This window comes from Osmerus eperlanus, chromosome 12 (genome assembly GCF_963692335.1).
Source record: "Osmerus eperlanus chromosome 12, fOsmEpe2.1, whole genome shotgun sequence".
Taxonomy (NCBI): Eukaryota; Metazoa; Chordata; class Actinopteri; order Osmeriformes; family Osmeridae; genus Osmerus; species Osmerus eperlanus.
This window is the reverse complement of record NC_085029.1, coordinates 9668537-9686265: the sequence shown is the minus strand read 5'-3', so window position 1 is coordinate 9686265 and position 17729 is coordinate 9668537. Positions and strand designations below refer to the sequence as shown.

General features: G+C 43.4%; 2 protein-coding genes across 3 annotated transcripts; one reads left to right on the top strand and one right to left on the bottom strand.

The window, feature by feature from the left end:
* The first annotated feature begins 4677 nt into the window (after positions 1–4677).
* On the top strand, positions 4678–5679 carry LOC134031663 (sodium-dependent neutral amino acid transporter B(0)AT2-like). Its single transcript, XM_062475369.1, has 3 exons — positions 4678–4903; positions 5166–5299; positions 5503–5679. Exons 1-3 carry the CDS (start codon positions 4678–4680, stop codon positions 5677–5679), a joined length of 537 nt encoding a protein of 178 aa, XP_062331353.1.
* A 2171-nt stretch (positions 5680–7850) lies between these two features.
* On the bottom strand, positions 7851–16997 carry LOC134031465 (sodium-dependent neutral amino acid transporter B(0)AT2-like). 2 transcript variants are annotated; one of them, XM_062475090.1, is made up of 13 exons: positions 16844–16997; positions 15700–15742; positions 14943–15168; positions 14607–14764; positions 14246–14366; positions 13775–13950; positions 12048–12158; positions 11306–11547; positions 10632–10803; positions 10293–10494; positions 8984–9143; positions 8606–8768; positions 7851–8349 (listed from the first exon to the last, which is right to left on the bottom strand). In XM_062475090.1, exons 3-13 carry the CDS (start codon positions 15166–15168, stop codon positions 8173–8175), a joined length of 1908 nt encoding a protein of 635 aa, XP_062331074.1. In that variant the 5' UTR covers positions 15700–15742; positions 16844–16997; the 3' UTR covers positions 7851–8172. The 2 variants fall into 2 exon arrangements, with proteins under 2 accessions (XP_062331074.1, XP_062331073.1); XM_062475089.1 differs by lacking the exon at positions 16844–16997 and adding an exon at positions 16669–16773.
* Positions 16998–17729: the final 732 nt, after the last annotated feature.

Below are 17729 nucleotides of genomic sequence, written 5' to 3'. Positions count from 1 at the left end.
ATGATAGGAATAAAGACAAGCAAATGTACTTTTCACACCAGTAAACATTATTTGAATGTTAGGATTGATTATAGCAACAAAATAAATCGTGAAATACGTTCATGTTTGTTGTTTATTATTTGTGTACATGTGTATCAATAACTTCCTCCACCAAATAGTGTAGAACTGTAAAGATTAACAATCAGTTTTAATTAGTTTTTAATTAGACTAATGGTGTACTGACAAAGTTTTCACTGACTGGCTTTGAGGTGTGAAATCAGACACAGCTCCTCTCCAGATCCCGAGCAGATATGGTTCTGAGATGGTAGGATGAGAGGAAGAGGGGAGGGTAGGGAACGAGGGAGGGAGGAGGGGACAGGCTGGGCGGGACATTGATGATGGAGGGGGTATCAGAGATGGAGGCTGTACTAGCCCCCCACATCTTTTTGTTGTCTCTATCCATCACTCCAGAGCCTTGGAAATAGACTGGCGCTGCTTCAGGGGAGTCAGGGGTTAAGTCTGGCGTGAGAGAGAGAGAGACAGGGAGAGAGAGAGAGAGAGAGAGAGAGAGAGAGAGAGAGAGAGAGTGAGAGACAGGGAGAGAGAGAGAGACAGGGAGAGAGAGAGAGACGGAGAGAGCGAGAAGAAGAGAGCAAAAGATAGAGAGAGACAGGGAGAGAAAGAGGGAGAGAGAAGAAGACAGAAAGTGAGCGAGAAGGGGAAGAGAGAGGGAGAAAGAGGGAGAGAGAGGAAGAGACACAAAAAGAGGAGGGGAGAAAGACAAAGGATGACAACAATAAAATATCTGCACAAACTGCCAGTGGTTACATATTTCATAACATGCCAAAAGCTAAATTCTGATTGAATCTGATCGAATCATTAAGTCAGATAGAGCAGGAGTCTGCGTTACCTGTGTCATCCTGTAGAGGGGTGTGAAGGTACTGGCTCTTGGGGTAGAAGTTGTTGTAGATGCAGTACATCACAGCCATCAGTGTAACAGTACCCCCAGCAGCAGCTATAAATATTGCTAGTTTTTCATTGTCCTTCACTACAGAGCCGTCTGTGGAGAGAGAGGCACATGGGCGGCTGCTCAAGATGTGCTGACTGGATGTAGATCGGTGTGTGGCCATGCATCCATCACCCAGTGTTTGCCATGATGGTGACATATATTGATAAACTCACTTTTTTGAAGTCGATACGAATAAGGGAATGATGCCTAACAGGCACATGGCTCGCTTTTTTAAATTCACGATTACAATCCGTCACAATATCCATATTTTTTCAAATCACAGTACAACTACGAACTACAATGAAGTGCAACACAATCCTACAAGTAAAAACAGCATATCCTCTCTCCCTCAACGAGAACACAACCCCCCCCCCCCCCCCCCCGTGTCACTCACACATGCGGTTGCGGTTCAAGTGGCTGTTCTCCTCCCTGAGAAGGTCCTGTATGCGGGCAGCAGAGGGCGGCATCACTCCCGGGGGGGCCAGGGGGGCCAAGGGGGCCTGGGGGTTGTTGATTCTCTGGTCAGAAGGGGGCCCCTGCGCGCGGCCCAGCGGAGGAAGCACACAGATGGAGCACAGCACCGCCATGCATCTCAGAGAGGCGGCCATACCAGCACAGCTAAACCTTGGACGATAAATGTGTCTGCTGTAAAGTTGATACTGTGGGGATTACAGTAGCCACTGTTCACAGTCGTCCTTATGCTTACTGTATATCCAACAAGACTGAACTTTAACCCTGGGTACTCAAACACTGATGTCAAGGTTTATAGATTCTCCAAAATCACAGTTGAACTTCATGCTGCTAAAATCAACGACCACGATGAAACCTTACTTGTTAAGGTGTCAATTCAAATACAAATTTACATAAGCTAGACCTACACAATGAAAATACAAAACATACATTGAGCATAGGCCTACCTGATATTGGTGAGAAATAATCACTGTATATCATACATTCACCCTAGCTGTTGGTGCCACACCCGATCTCTCTCTTACCAAGGGTGATGATCTCAGTCTCTCCTCAGTACCTCATACCAGCTTCACCTGCGATCTCCATGGATAGGTAAACAGCGACTGTTGCCAGGACAACCACACTCCCCTGCCGCTTCCATACCCAAACAAACGAAGGCTTCTACTTTCCTAGAAACGACCCTCAAGGGGTTCTCTTTAGCATTTAGTCATATTATTTATTTATTACAGTCACACACCATTTCTTTTTGTAAGACATCAACAAACTTTGTCGCATTTTATTGGGGTGGAAAAGTTAATTGTTTGAAAAGATATGTGGGCATATAGCCTTGATAATAGTACTAACTGTAAGAAAGCAACTATGTGCATTTGTTCTTTTGGATCATAATTGTCACAGATTAAGAAACAATTGAAACTTTGTGAAATGGTGGAATGTCAATTCTGTTTTTTGCTCATAAGTCAATACAGCATATAACCTGAAAAACACAGTTTCAGCAATTATCTGAAAAAAGAATGAATGAATGTTACGAGTTGTGTATTGTTCTGGCACAGTCAGGTACACTGATGACAGAGATGCACAAATAATGATGTCAAAGCACTGGCCCTTGGCAGTATCAGATGATGGCACAATGTCTAAGCTGGCACAAGGTTCAATCAACACATGTTGATGGTTGGAAACTGTTCCCAACAGTAAAGATCAAGTACACTGTTATAATCAGTCATATATCAGATCAGATCCCCCCTCTCCCACTCTGTTCTCTGTACTTTCCATATACACTATTTGTATGTCACTTTGGATAACGTCTGTTAAATTAATCAAATCGAATTTGATTAAATAAATTAGATTACATTTAGAATGAGGAGACAGATACAGATGTCACTGTGCTGCAAAACCTTTACCAAAAATATGTTTTTATCACGATGGATTGCAATAGCTTCCTGAGCAAACTTGGTAGTGGTAAACTTTCTGTTGGGCTGGCAAAGTTGTTTCACTCACTTGAGGAAATTAAATTGCATGTACTTTTGAGAGAGAAACCGGATATTATATACCTAGTACATACTGTAGTTACCTGACATGTAATGAGACAAATTATAGCATTAAAATGTATATATATTGGAATGTATTTTATAAACTGTAACATTTATCACAAAGATAGTTCATAAGCTAGATACTAGAAACACTGGCTTACTGTAAATTGACACAAATATGTAATTATACAATATAGAAATGCATTATGTATGCATACAGCTAGACAAGTAACGTGGCATTCAGATGGGCCATTCTTTGTCTATAATTTCTTTTTTTATCCTGCTTTGCAAGGGTTGCTGTCAGCTGGTTTGTTTTCCATATTAAATCCACAGGCAAGAAAGTTCAATGTTTTTGTCAGTCTACTGGTGAATTTATGGAACAGAAAGAATAGGCATACTCTGCTCCTTAGAACCTTGAGCATTCTACATTTACATTTATTCATGTAGCAGACGCTTTTATCCAAAGCGACTTCCAAGAGAGAGCTTTACAAAGTGCATAGGTCACTGATCATAACAACAAGATAGCCACAAAAACATTGCGAGTAGCCAAAACATGAAGCACACATTGTGAACAACCAAAGTAAGTGCCAAAGGGAAGAACCATAAGAGCATGTAGTTAAACAAGTTACAATTAAACAACATGAACAAAAAAAACAAGCAACAATAATAAAAACAATATATCACAGCGAGTACAAATGTTTTTAATCAGTTACCACTAACCACAAGAGCAACAAGTCTCTAAGCAAGAGTCATTGTGATCCTTGAGGGAACTAACATCGGGTCAAGCGAACCATTCCTAAGTACCGTTGTACTTAGGAACAAGTGCGTCTTGAGCCTTTTCTTGAAGGTGGAGAGACAGTCAGTGTCTCTGATGGAGGTGGGGAGTTGATTCCACCACTGGGGGGCCAGACAGGAGAAGAGCTTGTGTTGGGACCGGGCGGTCTTGAGCGGTGGGACCACCAGGCGGTTGTCTGAAGAAGACCGCAGGTGACGGGTGGGGATGTAAGGCTGCAGGAGAGACTTGATGTAGACGGGTGCAGTCCCGTTCACTGCTCGGAAGGTCAGTACCAGGGTCTTGAATCTGATACTAGAGCTACTATTCTACTATTCTAGAGCAAGGGCAAGTAATCAATCCGTGGGGAACAGACAACAATTCAGATAAAAGTAAACACGTCTGACACACACTGTTTCTGTTTCAGTGAGATCTGATTTATATGGGATTAATTAAAGGTAAGACAAACAATGTCATTTATTCAACACAAAAACATGGCTGTCTATTGTAGTGTAGTTCAATAAAAGGCAGTTCTTTTTGTAACCAGGGTTTTAAGGCGGAGTTAAGTGTTCCTGTGGGATGGAACAGTTTTAACTAAAGTTTAATACTGGAGACTGGCGACTCCCCACAGCTCACTCTCCCATTGATGACGCGACCCGTTTCCTTGCTGGGGCCACTGTCCGCGGTGCTGATATTGGCTTTGTCCTTTTTGGTTGCCTGACATTGTCAGGCCTTCAATGTCAGATATGGTTACAAAAATCAAATGTTGCTGTTCCCAGCGTATCGTCGTATAGTTTCGTTGACTGAAAAAAAATCATAATCACGCAGCCTCCCCCTAAACCTTCAAATCTCATCTTGGACTTTATTTGAATTAAATATCTGAGGTAGGCTACACCGATTCACTCTGCACGTTCCAACTGATGGAGAGAGATACGCTGGCATTGCCCGCTGACGGTGACCTGTCTGCAATACCAGAGTCCCAACTTGGCAGCCCCTCTGCTGAGAGCTTCGAGCCAAGCTCGACAGAGCCCCCTGCCAGAGATGGGTGGGACAGTAAAATTGAGTATTTTCTAGTTCAGGTGGGCTTCAGCGTTGGTCTTGGAAACGTCTGGAGATTCCCCTACCTCTGCCATCAGAATGGAGGAGGTGAGTTGACCATCAACTTGATATTAACTTGATATATCAATCATCTAAATTAGAAATTAATTTGTAATGTAACTGCCATGAATGAACAACATATTAGGTTTCCATCATCTTATGTATTCATTTCACATATGTTTATATCCTAAGCAGTGTAGGGAAAGAAGGGGGATTTGAACCTGCGACCTTCCGATCTGTAGTCAAATACTCTGAGCTAATACAAGTAAGTGTACTCATCCGCTCCCCCTGATCTCCCTGTGTCTGTCAGGAGCCTTCCTCCTCCTGTACGTGCTGCTCATGATCGTCATGGGGATCCCTCTGTTCTTCCTGGAGCTGGCGGCCGGCCAGGCCATCAGACAGGGCAGCATCGGCCTTGGTTTTTGCTCAATTTCTTATTTTATTGTGCCTAGTCACTCCCTATAATGTACTGTACTGTCCCAAAGTCAACAGCAGCACTCTACAACTAATATAATTGCATAATAATTGCATACACATTACTATCGTAATATGAAACCGTAATCCATCCATTGTATTATCATCATATGAAACCACGGGATCAGTGATATTCAGATGATGATGATGTGTCCTTTGTCTGTTCTCCTCAGGCGACCGAGGTGACCCTGGAGTACCCAGACTGGGCCATCGCCGTCCTGTCTGGCCTCATCCTGTTTGCCATCATGCCCGTCCTGCTGGGCTACCTGCACGCCACGCTGAGGAGCAGAGCCAAGCAGCGTGCTAGAGACAGAGAAGCAGTCACCTACAGCAGGTGTGCCACGGAGTAGAGACCCCCCATGCTGCTTTGATGGACAAACAACACCATGAACGGAATGTCATGGCCAAGAAAAATAATCTCCCCCCAGCCAATGAGGGATGTTATCCCCAAGAACAAGAATCTCCCCCAGCCAATGAGGGATGTCATCCCCAGGAACAAGAATCTCCCCCCAGCCAATCAGGGAGAAAATCCACCCATAGAGAGGAGTTAGACAGAGCCTTTTGCTCTACCGATTCAAGTGAAGCATCAAGACTGTATATTTGTGTAAAAATAACTTTAGGATTGCTTGATTTGCCTGTGTTCTGCACCTCTCTTTCGCTAACCGTCTCTGGAGGAGGGGATACCTCACTGAATTGCTCCTCCCAATGTTTCTTCCATTTTTTTCTCCTCTGGAGAGTTTTTCTGGGAGTTTTCCTTGTCTTCCTTGAGAGTTTAGGTTGGTTGAAGGGCAGTTCTATGGCGTATGTGAAGCCCTCTGTGACATTGCTTGTAAAAAGGGCTATACAAATAAATATTGATTTGACTTGATAAAAGTCAGATTAAAAAAACAACCAATGGAGTGCTTGTAAACCACTCAAATGTGAGTTTGTTCAGTTATTCAGTATCTGAAAGCATGGACTTGAACCAGGAAGATGCCACAGCATACATACAGCAGATGTTCCTAATTTAACTTGAGGAATCTGGCGTTGTGGCAAGATGCAACATGATGTGACACGCTGTGTCATGTGTGCATTATAAATGTTGATCGCATCTCCATTGCAATGTATTCGGGCAGTCCCCCTTCATCCCATACCACCACTAGACAACCTCATGACATCTCCCCCCAAAGTCTGTCTAGAACACTTCCCCCCACCCTCCATTCTTTTGTGTGGAAATCAGCCAATATGACACTGAAATGTTTATGGGTTCATCATCAGCTCCGCCTCTGTCAGTGTGTCACTGCGTGTGAATAGGTGTGTTTGACTTCATGCAGCGCCGACAGCGTCGACAGCCGTCTGCAGCCGGCTGACTTGAAGCAGCCAATGGCGTTCACTGCTTCAGTGAAGTCAGCCGGCTGCAGCCGGCTGTCGACGCTGTCGGCGCTGCATGAAGTCGAACACACCTATTCACACGCAGTGACACACTGACAGAGGCGGAGCTGATGATGAACCCATAAACATTTCAATGTCATATTAGCTGATTTCCACACCACCGCCGGCACTGCATGAAGTCAAACACACCTAATGAGAAGCAAAACATGACAAGCGTTTTACTTTTTTATTAGTTACAAAAAATCTATTGCCATTCAACAACAAATAACTTTCACTTTTTGGGGTGAAAAAAGGTCATAGCTCAGATTTAAATATGTGACAGATATTTGGCACATAAATAATAACCAAAAGAAGCCAACAATGTGCATATAATGCTGGAACATACACAAGGCAACATTTGAATGACTAAAACCAAATTTGTAGACTTAAATTAAAAAAAGGAATATATTAAACAAGTTCGCATTAAATTACATTTTCTCACTAAAAAGTATAATACAAAGTGTTCTAAAACAAACAATGTTGACATTGTTAGCAAACAAACAATTTCAACACTGTGAAATGGTGGAACGTCAATTCAGTTTTTTTCTCACACTAGTCTGAAAATACACCATGTACAATAACAAAAAGACACTTCTGGTAGTTATCTGAAATAGTGAATGAAAATATATGTAAAACATTAACATTTTGTGTGTTCTGGCAAAGTCATGTGCACTGATAAAAGAGATACACAATGTCAAAGTACTGGCCCTTGGCAGTATCAGATCATGGCACAATGTTTAAGCTGGCAAGGAAGAGGTAGGTTTAATCAACACAAGTTGATAGTTGAAAACTGTTCCCAACAGTAAAGATCAAGTTGTTATGATCAGTCCTTTTATAAAAGACACATTGATTCAAACCATAATAGAAGTTCTCTTCTCAGAGAGATACCTCTGTAAGTTACAGAATTTGAACAAACACAAAAAACCTCCTATAACTAACTAACTACAATTCATCTCACATCAATGGGCAAGCCAAAGATCAGAGACGTAGGCATACATTTATTTGCCTTGATGCGTGTGTGACCCGTCCAATGCACAATTTGTATTCTCTGGTTTACTTCCTGGTTCACCATGATTGGTTCTTGATAACAAATGCTGAATAAATGCACAAATTCACATTTGAGGGATTTAGAATAATCCGAATTATAGTTTTGTTTTTCTTTCTTCGTTTTTTTTTTTTTACAGAAACAGTCTCAATACATCCCACTTTACTTCACTTGAATCAGCAGAGCAAACAGGACCAAATCCCTTCCCTTCAGTTTCCTTCACTGCTGTCGAACTCCTCTCTATGGGTGGATCTTCTCCCTCATTGGCTAGGGGGGAGATTCTTGTTCTTGGGGATAACATCCCTCATTGGCTGGGGGAGATTCTTGTTCTTGGCCATGACATTCCGTTCATGTTGTCGTTTGTCCATCACAGCAGCATGGGGGGTCTCTACTCCGTGGCACACCTGCTGTAGGTGACTGCTTCTCTGTCTCTAGCACGCTGCTTGGCTCTGCTCCTCAGCGTGGCGTGCAGGTAGCCCAGCAGGACGGGCATGATGGCAAACAGGATGAGGCCAGACAGGACGGCGATGGCCCAGTCTGGGTACTCCAGGGTCACCTCGGTCGCCTGAGGAGAACAGACAAAGGACACATCATCATCATCTGAATATCTCTGATCCCGTGGTTTCATTTGATGATAATACAATGGATGGATTATGGTTTCATATTACAATAGTAATGTGTTTAATATTACGGTGAATTCTCATTATACAATTATATTAGTTGTAGAGTGCTGCTGTTGACTTTGGGACAGTACAGTACATTATAGGGAGTGACTAGGCACAATAAAATAAGAAATTGAGCAAAAACCAAGGTCTCTGTACCGTGGTGTGGTTCCAGGCTTTGTAGGTGGGTCTTCTGATGACCATGGTCACGAGGCTGGCAGCCAGAAGGCCCAGCATGGCCAGCAGGCACACGTACTTCCACAGGTACTTGTACACCACATGAGGGCGCCAGCCCAGCATCTTCTCAATGTCGTCAAGGAACCTGGAATTCACACACACACACGAACCACAGAAAATATATTCAAACTGTTAAACAGATCCTCATACAGAAACCCTTTTGTGAATTGGTTCATCCACTTTAAAGCTATTCTAAGATTATTAATGGCAAATCTCTTGATTATTCAACCAGGAACTGTTTTCCTTCTTGATAATCTATACAGACACTATGCAGGTAGGACAGCAATCTTGAGTGCTCACCGATCGGCTCCGTATAGCCAGGAAACACTGAACGTCTCAAACACGACCACAATGACGAGAGGCAGGGTGGCGGAGTAATCGTCGAACATCATGACAAAGTAGTTCCCACAGCGCTGAGTGAAGACAAGGCCCAACAGGAAACCTGTCACGCAGCCGAACACTGAGAGAAGAGTTATACACCCAGTTACACAACTACACACACCATACCAAGATAACTAGGCACATAGAACTACTAAAATTACGTAAATAAAACTCGTAAGACAAGTCCAAAAGCTATAGTTCGAGTTGTCTTTTCAAACTTCAGGTAGAGTTGAGCTTTGAACATGCACACATGCCCGTCCACTCACAGACACACACGTTAGGGATGGGCGATATGGCCTAAAATGTTTATCACGGTATAATTTGTAAGCACTGACGGTATCGGTATATATCACAATATATTAGTTATTCTTAAAATGTCATGACAATGCAATCCGCACTGCAGCGGCTAATCTGCCACACTCGGACGGATTTGCATTGGGTAACTCCGGTGTGTCACATGAGTTTTCCAAATTTTGCAGTGTTTAATTGCCACGGAAGAGCGACTTCAGTAGCCTACGTTTATGGGATCGCAAGAAAACTGTTAAATATTTGTAGTGAGTTATCTCTACCTATAAACAATTATTACATGGCTGAATACTCAATTCTGTTGGCTTACAATAAACATTTCACAATTCTAACCAACTTGGCATTGGATTTGTCAAACGCATTCTGGTAGATTCGTGTTCGCGCACATGCACGGCTTTCAGGCGGTGAAAAAGATTGCTAGTGTTTCCACCTTTGGCTAGCACAATTCGATGACACAACTTACAGAGTAGTGTTTGTTGGTCGATGTCGGATAACTTGAAACCAAACCATTTCCAAACGACAGAAGAGGCCCCCTTTTTTACCAATTCGTCCGGCAAATCAACCCCACTGGCTTTATTTACAGACTTCATTAACGCTTGCTTACACTTGCCAACAAAAGCAGTTTACTCATATGAATGTTTGCTTCCTCGGAGTTGCGCTAGCTTGTTTGTTAACTTTCATTGGCTGGGACAATGCGTGCAGCGCATGCTGCATGTTTATTTGTGTAAAAGATACTAATTTGAACTAGCCCACTAGGCAGTATCACTTACTTATATTTTATACCAAACAGAAACACTTAATATTTAATACATTTATTAATATATCGTGATATCCATGATATGGCAAAATCCATATCATGGCACAACGCAATACCGGTATTCGCGTTCATACCGGTATACCGCCCACCCCTAACACACGTTACCTGTGAGTTTAGTCTTGTTGTTGGAAAGTGTTTTGAAGTTGTCTGTGAGGGGCGCGAGGATGCCCTCCATGGTGCCGAACATGGTGCTGAGTCCCAGGTTGAGCAACATGAGGAAGAACAGGGCCGACCAGAAGGGACTGCCTGGAAAGAGAGACATGGCCTCTGTGAACGCTATGAAGGCCAGACCGGTCCCCTGCACACCCTGATGGAGGGAGAGAGACAGAGAAAGAGTACAGAGAGAGAGACCTTGTCACATTGAAATGGGTTGTCAGAGAAAACTGGGGTGCACTGGTTAACAAATCAAGGAACAATAATACTAAAATGAAGTAAAGCCCTTACCGTGGTCATCTCTGTCTCCAGGCTGCAGTTTGAGAGGTTGCCAGGAGCCTGGGCTCCGTGGGCCCTGTACCAGCCAGAGTACTCTTCCAGGGACACCAACTCTGGAGCGGACATGTTGAAGCTGGGCCACAGGCTCTCGTTCAACCCGTGCTCAGACAGCCTCCTCACATTCCTAAATAGAAGAGCAGACAGGAGGTCTGAGTGGACGAAGAGTGTGAAGGTCCAAGTTGACTCCTTGTCTAAGATGTAAGGCTGGACGAAATGGCCCAAGATGTTACTATAATATGATTTCTTTTTATCAATTATCATGATCGGGCCATAAAAAAAAAAAAAAAAAAAATTAATAATATGAATGCTCAGTTTACAGCTAAGCGTATTCTCCAAAAGAACAGAACTCAAGAAGAAACCAGAAGGTTAATTAGTATGTTTGCTACCAACCCTACTCCAAAGTGGTACAGGTTATAAATAAAGTTGCGTAGGATCATTCAACTGGTCTTATCAGCCAGTCCACTACTAGACATAGATTATCAGTTTTGGTCGCAAGCACCGGTAGGGGTGTCAAATGATTACATGTGACTTGACTCGGCAGCACAAGAGCCAGACAAAGAGAGAGAGAGAGAGCGATTGGGAAGATATCAACAACGTGGCCCTTCCTTGTGTAAACACGAACACACCTGGCGACACACTGCAAGGCAAACGTCTTGGCTCGGAACCCCAGCACGGCAAACACCACGAGAGAGGCCAGGACGGAGGTGAGGAAGTTGATGGTGGAGACGGTGAAGGCATCGCGGTGACAGTTGTTGTTCTTGGGGTTGTAGGAGGAGTAGGCGATGACCGAGCCGAAGCCTAGACCCAGGGCGAAAAACACCTGCGTGGCTGCCTGGCGCCACACCTGCACGTCGGCCCAGATCTCCAACTGCAACGCCGCGCGCCACACACACACACAGACAGACACACACACACACACGTAAGAAGATGGTGGTGCTGGGGCAGGTGGGACTCGTCACAGTTGATAAGGTTTGTAGTGTTTAATAAGAATCTATTTCTTTGTGTAAGCACTCCACTATGTATTGTTCTCCTATTGGTTATTCGCCATGCACATGTATACATTGAGTGCAGAACCTCAAGTAAACCAAGTGATGTTTTCACGTGTAAACTTAACCTCCGAGTGAGCCTGATTATTTTATTAATAAGTAGTCTATAGACACGACAATGTTCATTAGCCACAATGTCTAAAATGTTATCTGCTTTTTTCAACAGCAGCTGAACTGGAGATGGTAAACCAGTACTTAGTAGCTTGTGGTACAACGTCAGCTTCATCATACTATACTCTGGGCATCACTGAAAATAGTTCCCTTCCATCTGTTCCCATTAATCTCTCCTTCAGTCAGGTAGAGCAGTAGTGGGTGGCGGTACCTTGGGGTAGAACATGTATTTGATGCCCTCGGTGGCTCCGTCCAATAGCAGCCCTCGGATGAGGAAGCACAGAAGCACCACGTAGGGGAACACAGAGGAGAAGTACATCACCTGGAGAGACAGCAGAACGAGCCCAAGTTAGGCAGCCATGTTAGCCATTAAGTCCATGTTAGCCACAAAGGACCTGTGTGATTGGAGTGTGTTCACAAGTGTGTGTTCATTTTGCAGACACTTTTCTGACAAAGACTTTCCAATGGGTAAAAAAAAATACAAAATACAAATCAATTGAATCTGGGTACAACCTTTTCTGAAGTCAGGGTTTTCCCTGCATAGAGAAAATTTTGGCGCGCGCCAAAGCCGTTTTCCCGAGCGCCAATGACAAATCCCGAGCGCCAAAGGCAAAAAAAAAGTCCGCGATGAAAACAAAAAGCTGTGTTCATCACGCGTGCAATGCATGTCAGCGAATATGTTCTCAATAGTATGTTTCAAGTAGGCTGCAGCCGAACCCTCGTTCCGTTTTTATCAACAGTAATCGAGTTGATAAGCGTGTCTTCTTGTCTGATCAATACGCAACTTTGAGGCGAATGGACAGAGCGGAGTAAACTGTCGTTCCGCTGCGAGGGCCAGCCCGACGTGCACGAATACACCTGTACAAATACAAATTAAATTTCCACTCAAAATGCTGACAAAGTTTGATTTACGATTTCCAACGCAGCCTCCATTGGTATTCTTAACCTGGAATGATAATATATAGTGCAGTGTTTCCTCTATGGCTACATTTCTGCCGCCACGGTATCAGAAATCAGGCTGTACAAAATATTAGGCAGTCTATCAGCAGTGATTGTTAGAGTGCAAGAGTGTATAAGTCTATAGTTCTTGCAAATTTAAATCAAGTTAACAGGTGATTTTCGTTGTTTGTATTCTTCCCCTGCTAGCTAAATCGTCTGTTGATTCGATAGCTGCCCTTGCTCAGGTTTGTATTTTAGGTGCATTATTATGCTGAAGTAGTTTTAATTAATAAAAAGTGTGTTTATTGTTATTATTTGCTACGGAATTCTTAGCCTATCAAGATCAAATGAAGCAGGCAGTGTACATGCTTCAGAGTGGCCTACCTTAATTAATAGGCTAGGCTACTGACCATTTACAATAAGTTGTTACGTCAATTATTAATTGCCAGCATTTATGCCATTTAGAGCATACTTTATGAGTGTAAGGTGTTTTTAAGTAGCCTAACTTTATTGCTTAAGGGGAAATAGGACGAAAATATGTGCAATATTACATTAGCTATTAGAATATTACGGGGGGGGGGGGGGAGATGCAAAACACCTGGGAATAAATACATTGATTAGAAAAACGAAAAAAAAGAAGATATATATGTATATATATATATTTTTTTTTTTTTGGAGCACCGAAGACCCATTTTGACCCAGGAAAAACCCTGGGAGTTTGTCTCTTTTTGCCAATAGCCATTGTGAAGAGATTACTAGAGGAATTACTGAAAAGTGCTCATATGGACACAAGGTTTACATGCAGGTGTAGGCCAGTGGATTGCGCAACTTTGTGAGGCTGCCACATGAAGGCCATGTTACAACTCATTACTTTCCAGTATGTTTTAAACCAAGATTGATCCTGCCACCCACACAACCCCCCCCCCCCCACACACACACACACACACACACATCCACACTCCACCAGGCTGGGCCAAGCAAACCCAGAACAGACGGTACCTTTGCGGAGGACTTGATGCCCTTGAACATGCCCAGGCACACAATGGTCCAGGCCCCCAGCAGACAGCAGGTGAGAACTGGGTTGAACTGGCCCGTCTCGTTGATGGAGTCCGTGGTGTCCAGAGCCTTCCGGAACCAGAAGTATGTGGTGGGCGAGCTGGCAGCACACTCCGGCACTGGAGACAGATGAGGAACAGCAGGTTTATACAGGCTGAAGTCCTGTCAGCTTTGTCAAGATGATTCTTCAGCAGCAACCCGCAGGCTTGAAACACAAAACCTAAAACAAGCTAAAGCTTAATATTGGTTCTTATTCAATATATTCATTTCTGTTGAGATATATATTACTATTTTCTATATAGATTCCCCATTGCCTCGGGCACGGATCAGGTGGCAGGGGTGCAGTAGTAACAGTAGTAGTAGTTCAGTCGGAGATTCACCCAGCAGCAGCCTGGATGTGCAGCGAGTGTTTACCTGTAGTGTTACCCTGTTGAGGACACTGCTCCCAGGGCAGGGGGTACTGGAAGGAGTTCCCCAGGTAGAACAGGCTCCAACCGATGATCACGTTGTAATAAAGAGCCACGAAGAAGCATACCTGAGGGGGAAAGACGGGTTGTAACAGGGTTTAGCTACAGCGCAGAATGTAAACAAAGGATGCCTGGCAGGGAAAACTACTAGACAAAGTTGGTTCAGGTCTTCAACCTTGGGTTTACTTTGTTGTGTTTGAATGGGTGAGCCATTTTTTTTACATCGTTTTCTCAGGCTGCATAAAAACAACCAATGCCTGATAACAAGGAAACGGAAGTAGACAATCAGCGAGGAGTGTCCTACTTACCACACAGCTGGAGTAGCCAATCCCTGAGAGTTTGGGTGAGATGTGTTTCCACACCCCGATGCTGCCCTGTCTGATGGCCTGGCCGGCCGCCAGCTCCAGGAAGAACAGAGGGATCCCCATGACGATCATGAGCAGCACGTACAGGAGGAGGAAGGCTCCTGACAGACACAGGGAGATCAGGGGGAGCGGATGAGTACACTTACTTGTATTAGCTCAGAGTATTTGACTACAGATCGGAAGGTTGCAGGATCAAATCCTCCTACCCACTGCTTATTACCAATGCATTTCTCATTTAGATGATTGATAAGGGTAATATCAAGTTGAGGGTCAACTCACCTCCTCCATTCTGATGGCAGAGGTAGGGGAATCTCCAGACGTTTCCAAGACCAACGCTGAAGCCCACCTGAGCTAGAAAATACTCAATTTTACTGTCCCACCCATCTCTGGCAGGGGGCTCTGTCGAGCTTGGCTCGAAGCTCTCAGCAGAGTGGCTGCCAAGTTGGGAATCTGGTGTGGCAGACAGGTCACCGTCAGCGGGCAATGCCAGCTTCTCTCTCTCCATCTGTTGGAACAAGAATCACAGAGTGAATCGGTGTAGCCTACATTAGATATATCATTCAAATAAAGATGTCAAGGTTTGGGGTGTGGTTGCGTGACTATTTTGATGTCTACTTTCAGTTCGGACTGGAAATTGGCATTTTTAGATTAAAACTGACTGGCTGTCTGTGCTCCACAATGGAACCGCTTATTGTCTGCTTTGTTTGACCACGTAACGTGTGTACACCCAATTAGTGGTCCAAGCTCAGCTCTTTAGTTAAAAGACCACAATGCCCTGGCTCATAGTGAATACCAGTTATTGTTACCGGGAAATTCATTGTTGCGGTTCCCATCGCATAGTCGTAACGACTATGCGATGAATTGCCTAGCTAGTTTGCATATATATATATATGCAAACTAGCTAGGCACTATATAGTGCCTATCGAGCAAGATAAACTAGCCAAAACTGTCTACCTAGTACCCTGTAACATCCCTTCACACATCTAGCCCAATATATTAGCAATTCTAATCCATTTTGATACGATACGAGACTCACCAGCAGAGGATTATATCGCCAGCCACGTGGAGCACAGGGCAGGCTGTGGAGGGATGTGTGGAGCAAAAGTAAACAGAAAAGGGAAGTTGAAAGTATATTTGTGTTACCCGCCTAGCTACCTACAAAATAAACATATTTTGCAATATGAACATCAAGCTCCACATTGCATACTATTCATTCATTGAAGCAAGCCAGACAAACTCCCGACAAAGGCACGCCAGGCGGTTGAGCTCTTTCTGATAAGCACCAACGATGCTATTTCCTCAAAGACGACAACGACACGCCTGTGCTGTGATCACAACGCAGGTTCTCAATTGGCTACCGATGCTCGAAATTTTATTTTCTGCGTGCAGATATGGCCATGCATTAATTTAAAATGAGATAGGCTAAACTAAATATCTTCTCTTGTTCCAATAGATGGCAACCGGTTAGGTGACTTTCTAACCAAAACTATTTCTTTCAGTTTCGTAAGATTTTAATCAACGTTTATGTGAACTATTTAACACTGCTGAGGCACGCCCGGTTGCCCTTTGCTGGAACGTCAAACACATTAAACACGTGGCAAGTTTCTGCCTGCCTTCCATTGCTTTCTCGTTAGTAGATTTTAATGGAAGAGACTACAAAATCTGATGCAATAATCTAACGGTTTTACAGGTGTTGCAATGGCCAAACCCGTGTCAAGGAATGAAGCGGAAATTTGGCGCGAGAGACATGTCTCAAAAAATATAAACATTTTTGGGGGAAAAACACGAAATAATAACCGCGTCAAGCATGAATGAATACATAAAAATAAGACACGTAAGCAAAACATAAAAGTAGCCTACGTCACTGACTGTAAACTTGTAGCAATCATTGCCACGTTGAAGTCAAATAATTTATTGTACTGTATGGGCCGATTCATATGCCGGATACAATGGTGTAGCTATATTGTAAAAAAAGGGCAAGCATAGAGTAAGTACACATAGCTACCTGATAGCACCAAACCAGACAAGTCCCTCCAGTACTATACTTTAGCTAAACAGTTTTGTCCCACAGGAACACTTGACTCCGCCTTAAAACCCTAGTGCCTTTTATTGAAGTAGAGGATACCATAGAGACGTAACAGTGTCCCATAAATATCATGACAATGGTTTAAATGTCTTACCTTTAATTAATCCCATATATATCAGATCTTACTGAAACAGAAACAGTGTGTGTCAGACTTGTCTGCTTTGATTTGCATTGTTGTCTGTTCTCCACGGATTGATTACTTGCCCTTAATAGAATGTTCAAGTTCCAAGGAGCAGAGTATGCTTATTCCTTCTGTTCCATACATTCACCTGTAGACTGACAAAAACATTTAATTGAAATTGGAAACTAGCTGACAGCAACCTTGCAATGCCGGTTAATGGCAGGGTGTTGGAGGTCAGGTTATTCCAGTGCATTCTGCAGCATGGTGTATTGTAACATGATGTTGCTGCTCAATGTAGACAACATAAAGGAGGTAGGGAACTAAAGAAAGGTCGTTTACTGAGCTTCACTAAAAGTCCCTTTCAAAATGACTCAGAGGAGAACTCTGCATGGGGTCCTGGCAACTGATACTGTAATTACAGTACCTGTCCCAGTTTGACACAGGGTGTTGGAGAAAGGGTGGCGTTTGTGTACACAAACTGAAACTGTGGTTGTATTTGTTTTCCAAATGTCACTGTGTTCTTGGACCTGTTGATGGAACAATTTGCAGAGGAGTGAAAGAGTTTCTCTGTGTGTGTATTTATGCTGCATCGTTAATGGCTCCCCAAGCAGGGTACTGGTTAACGTTCTGTTTGGGCTGGCAGAGTTGTTTGGGTTACTTGGGGAAATTAAATTACATGTACTTTTGGGAGGATAAAGGAAGCTAAATACCTAGTACAAATGATACCAACAATAATATGTATTTTCAAATGTATTTTATAAACTATAACGTTTATCACAAAGCTGTGTGCACACTAGCTAGTTTATAAGCTGGAAACACTGGCCTACTATACATTGACACTAATATGTAATGATACTAT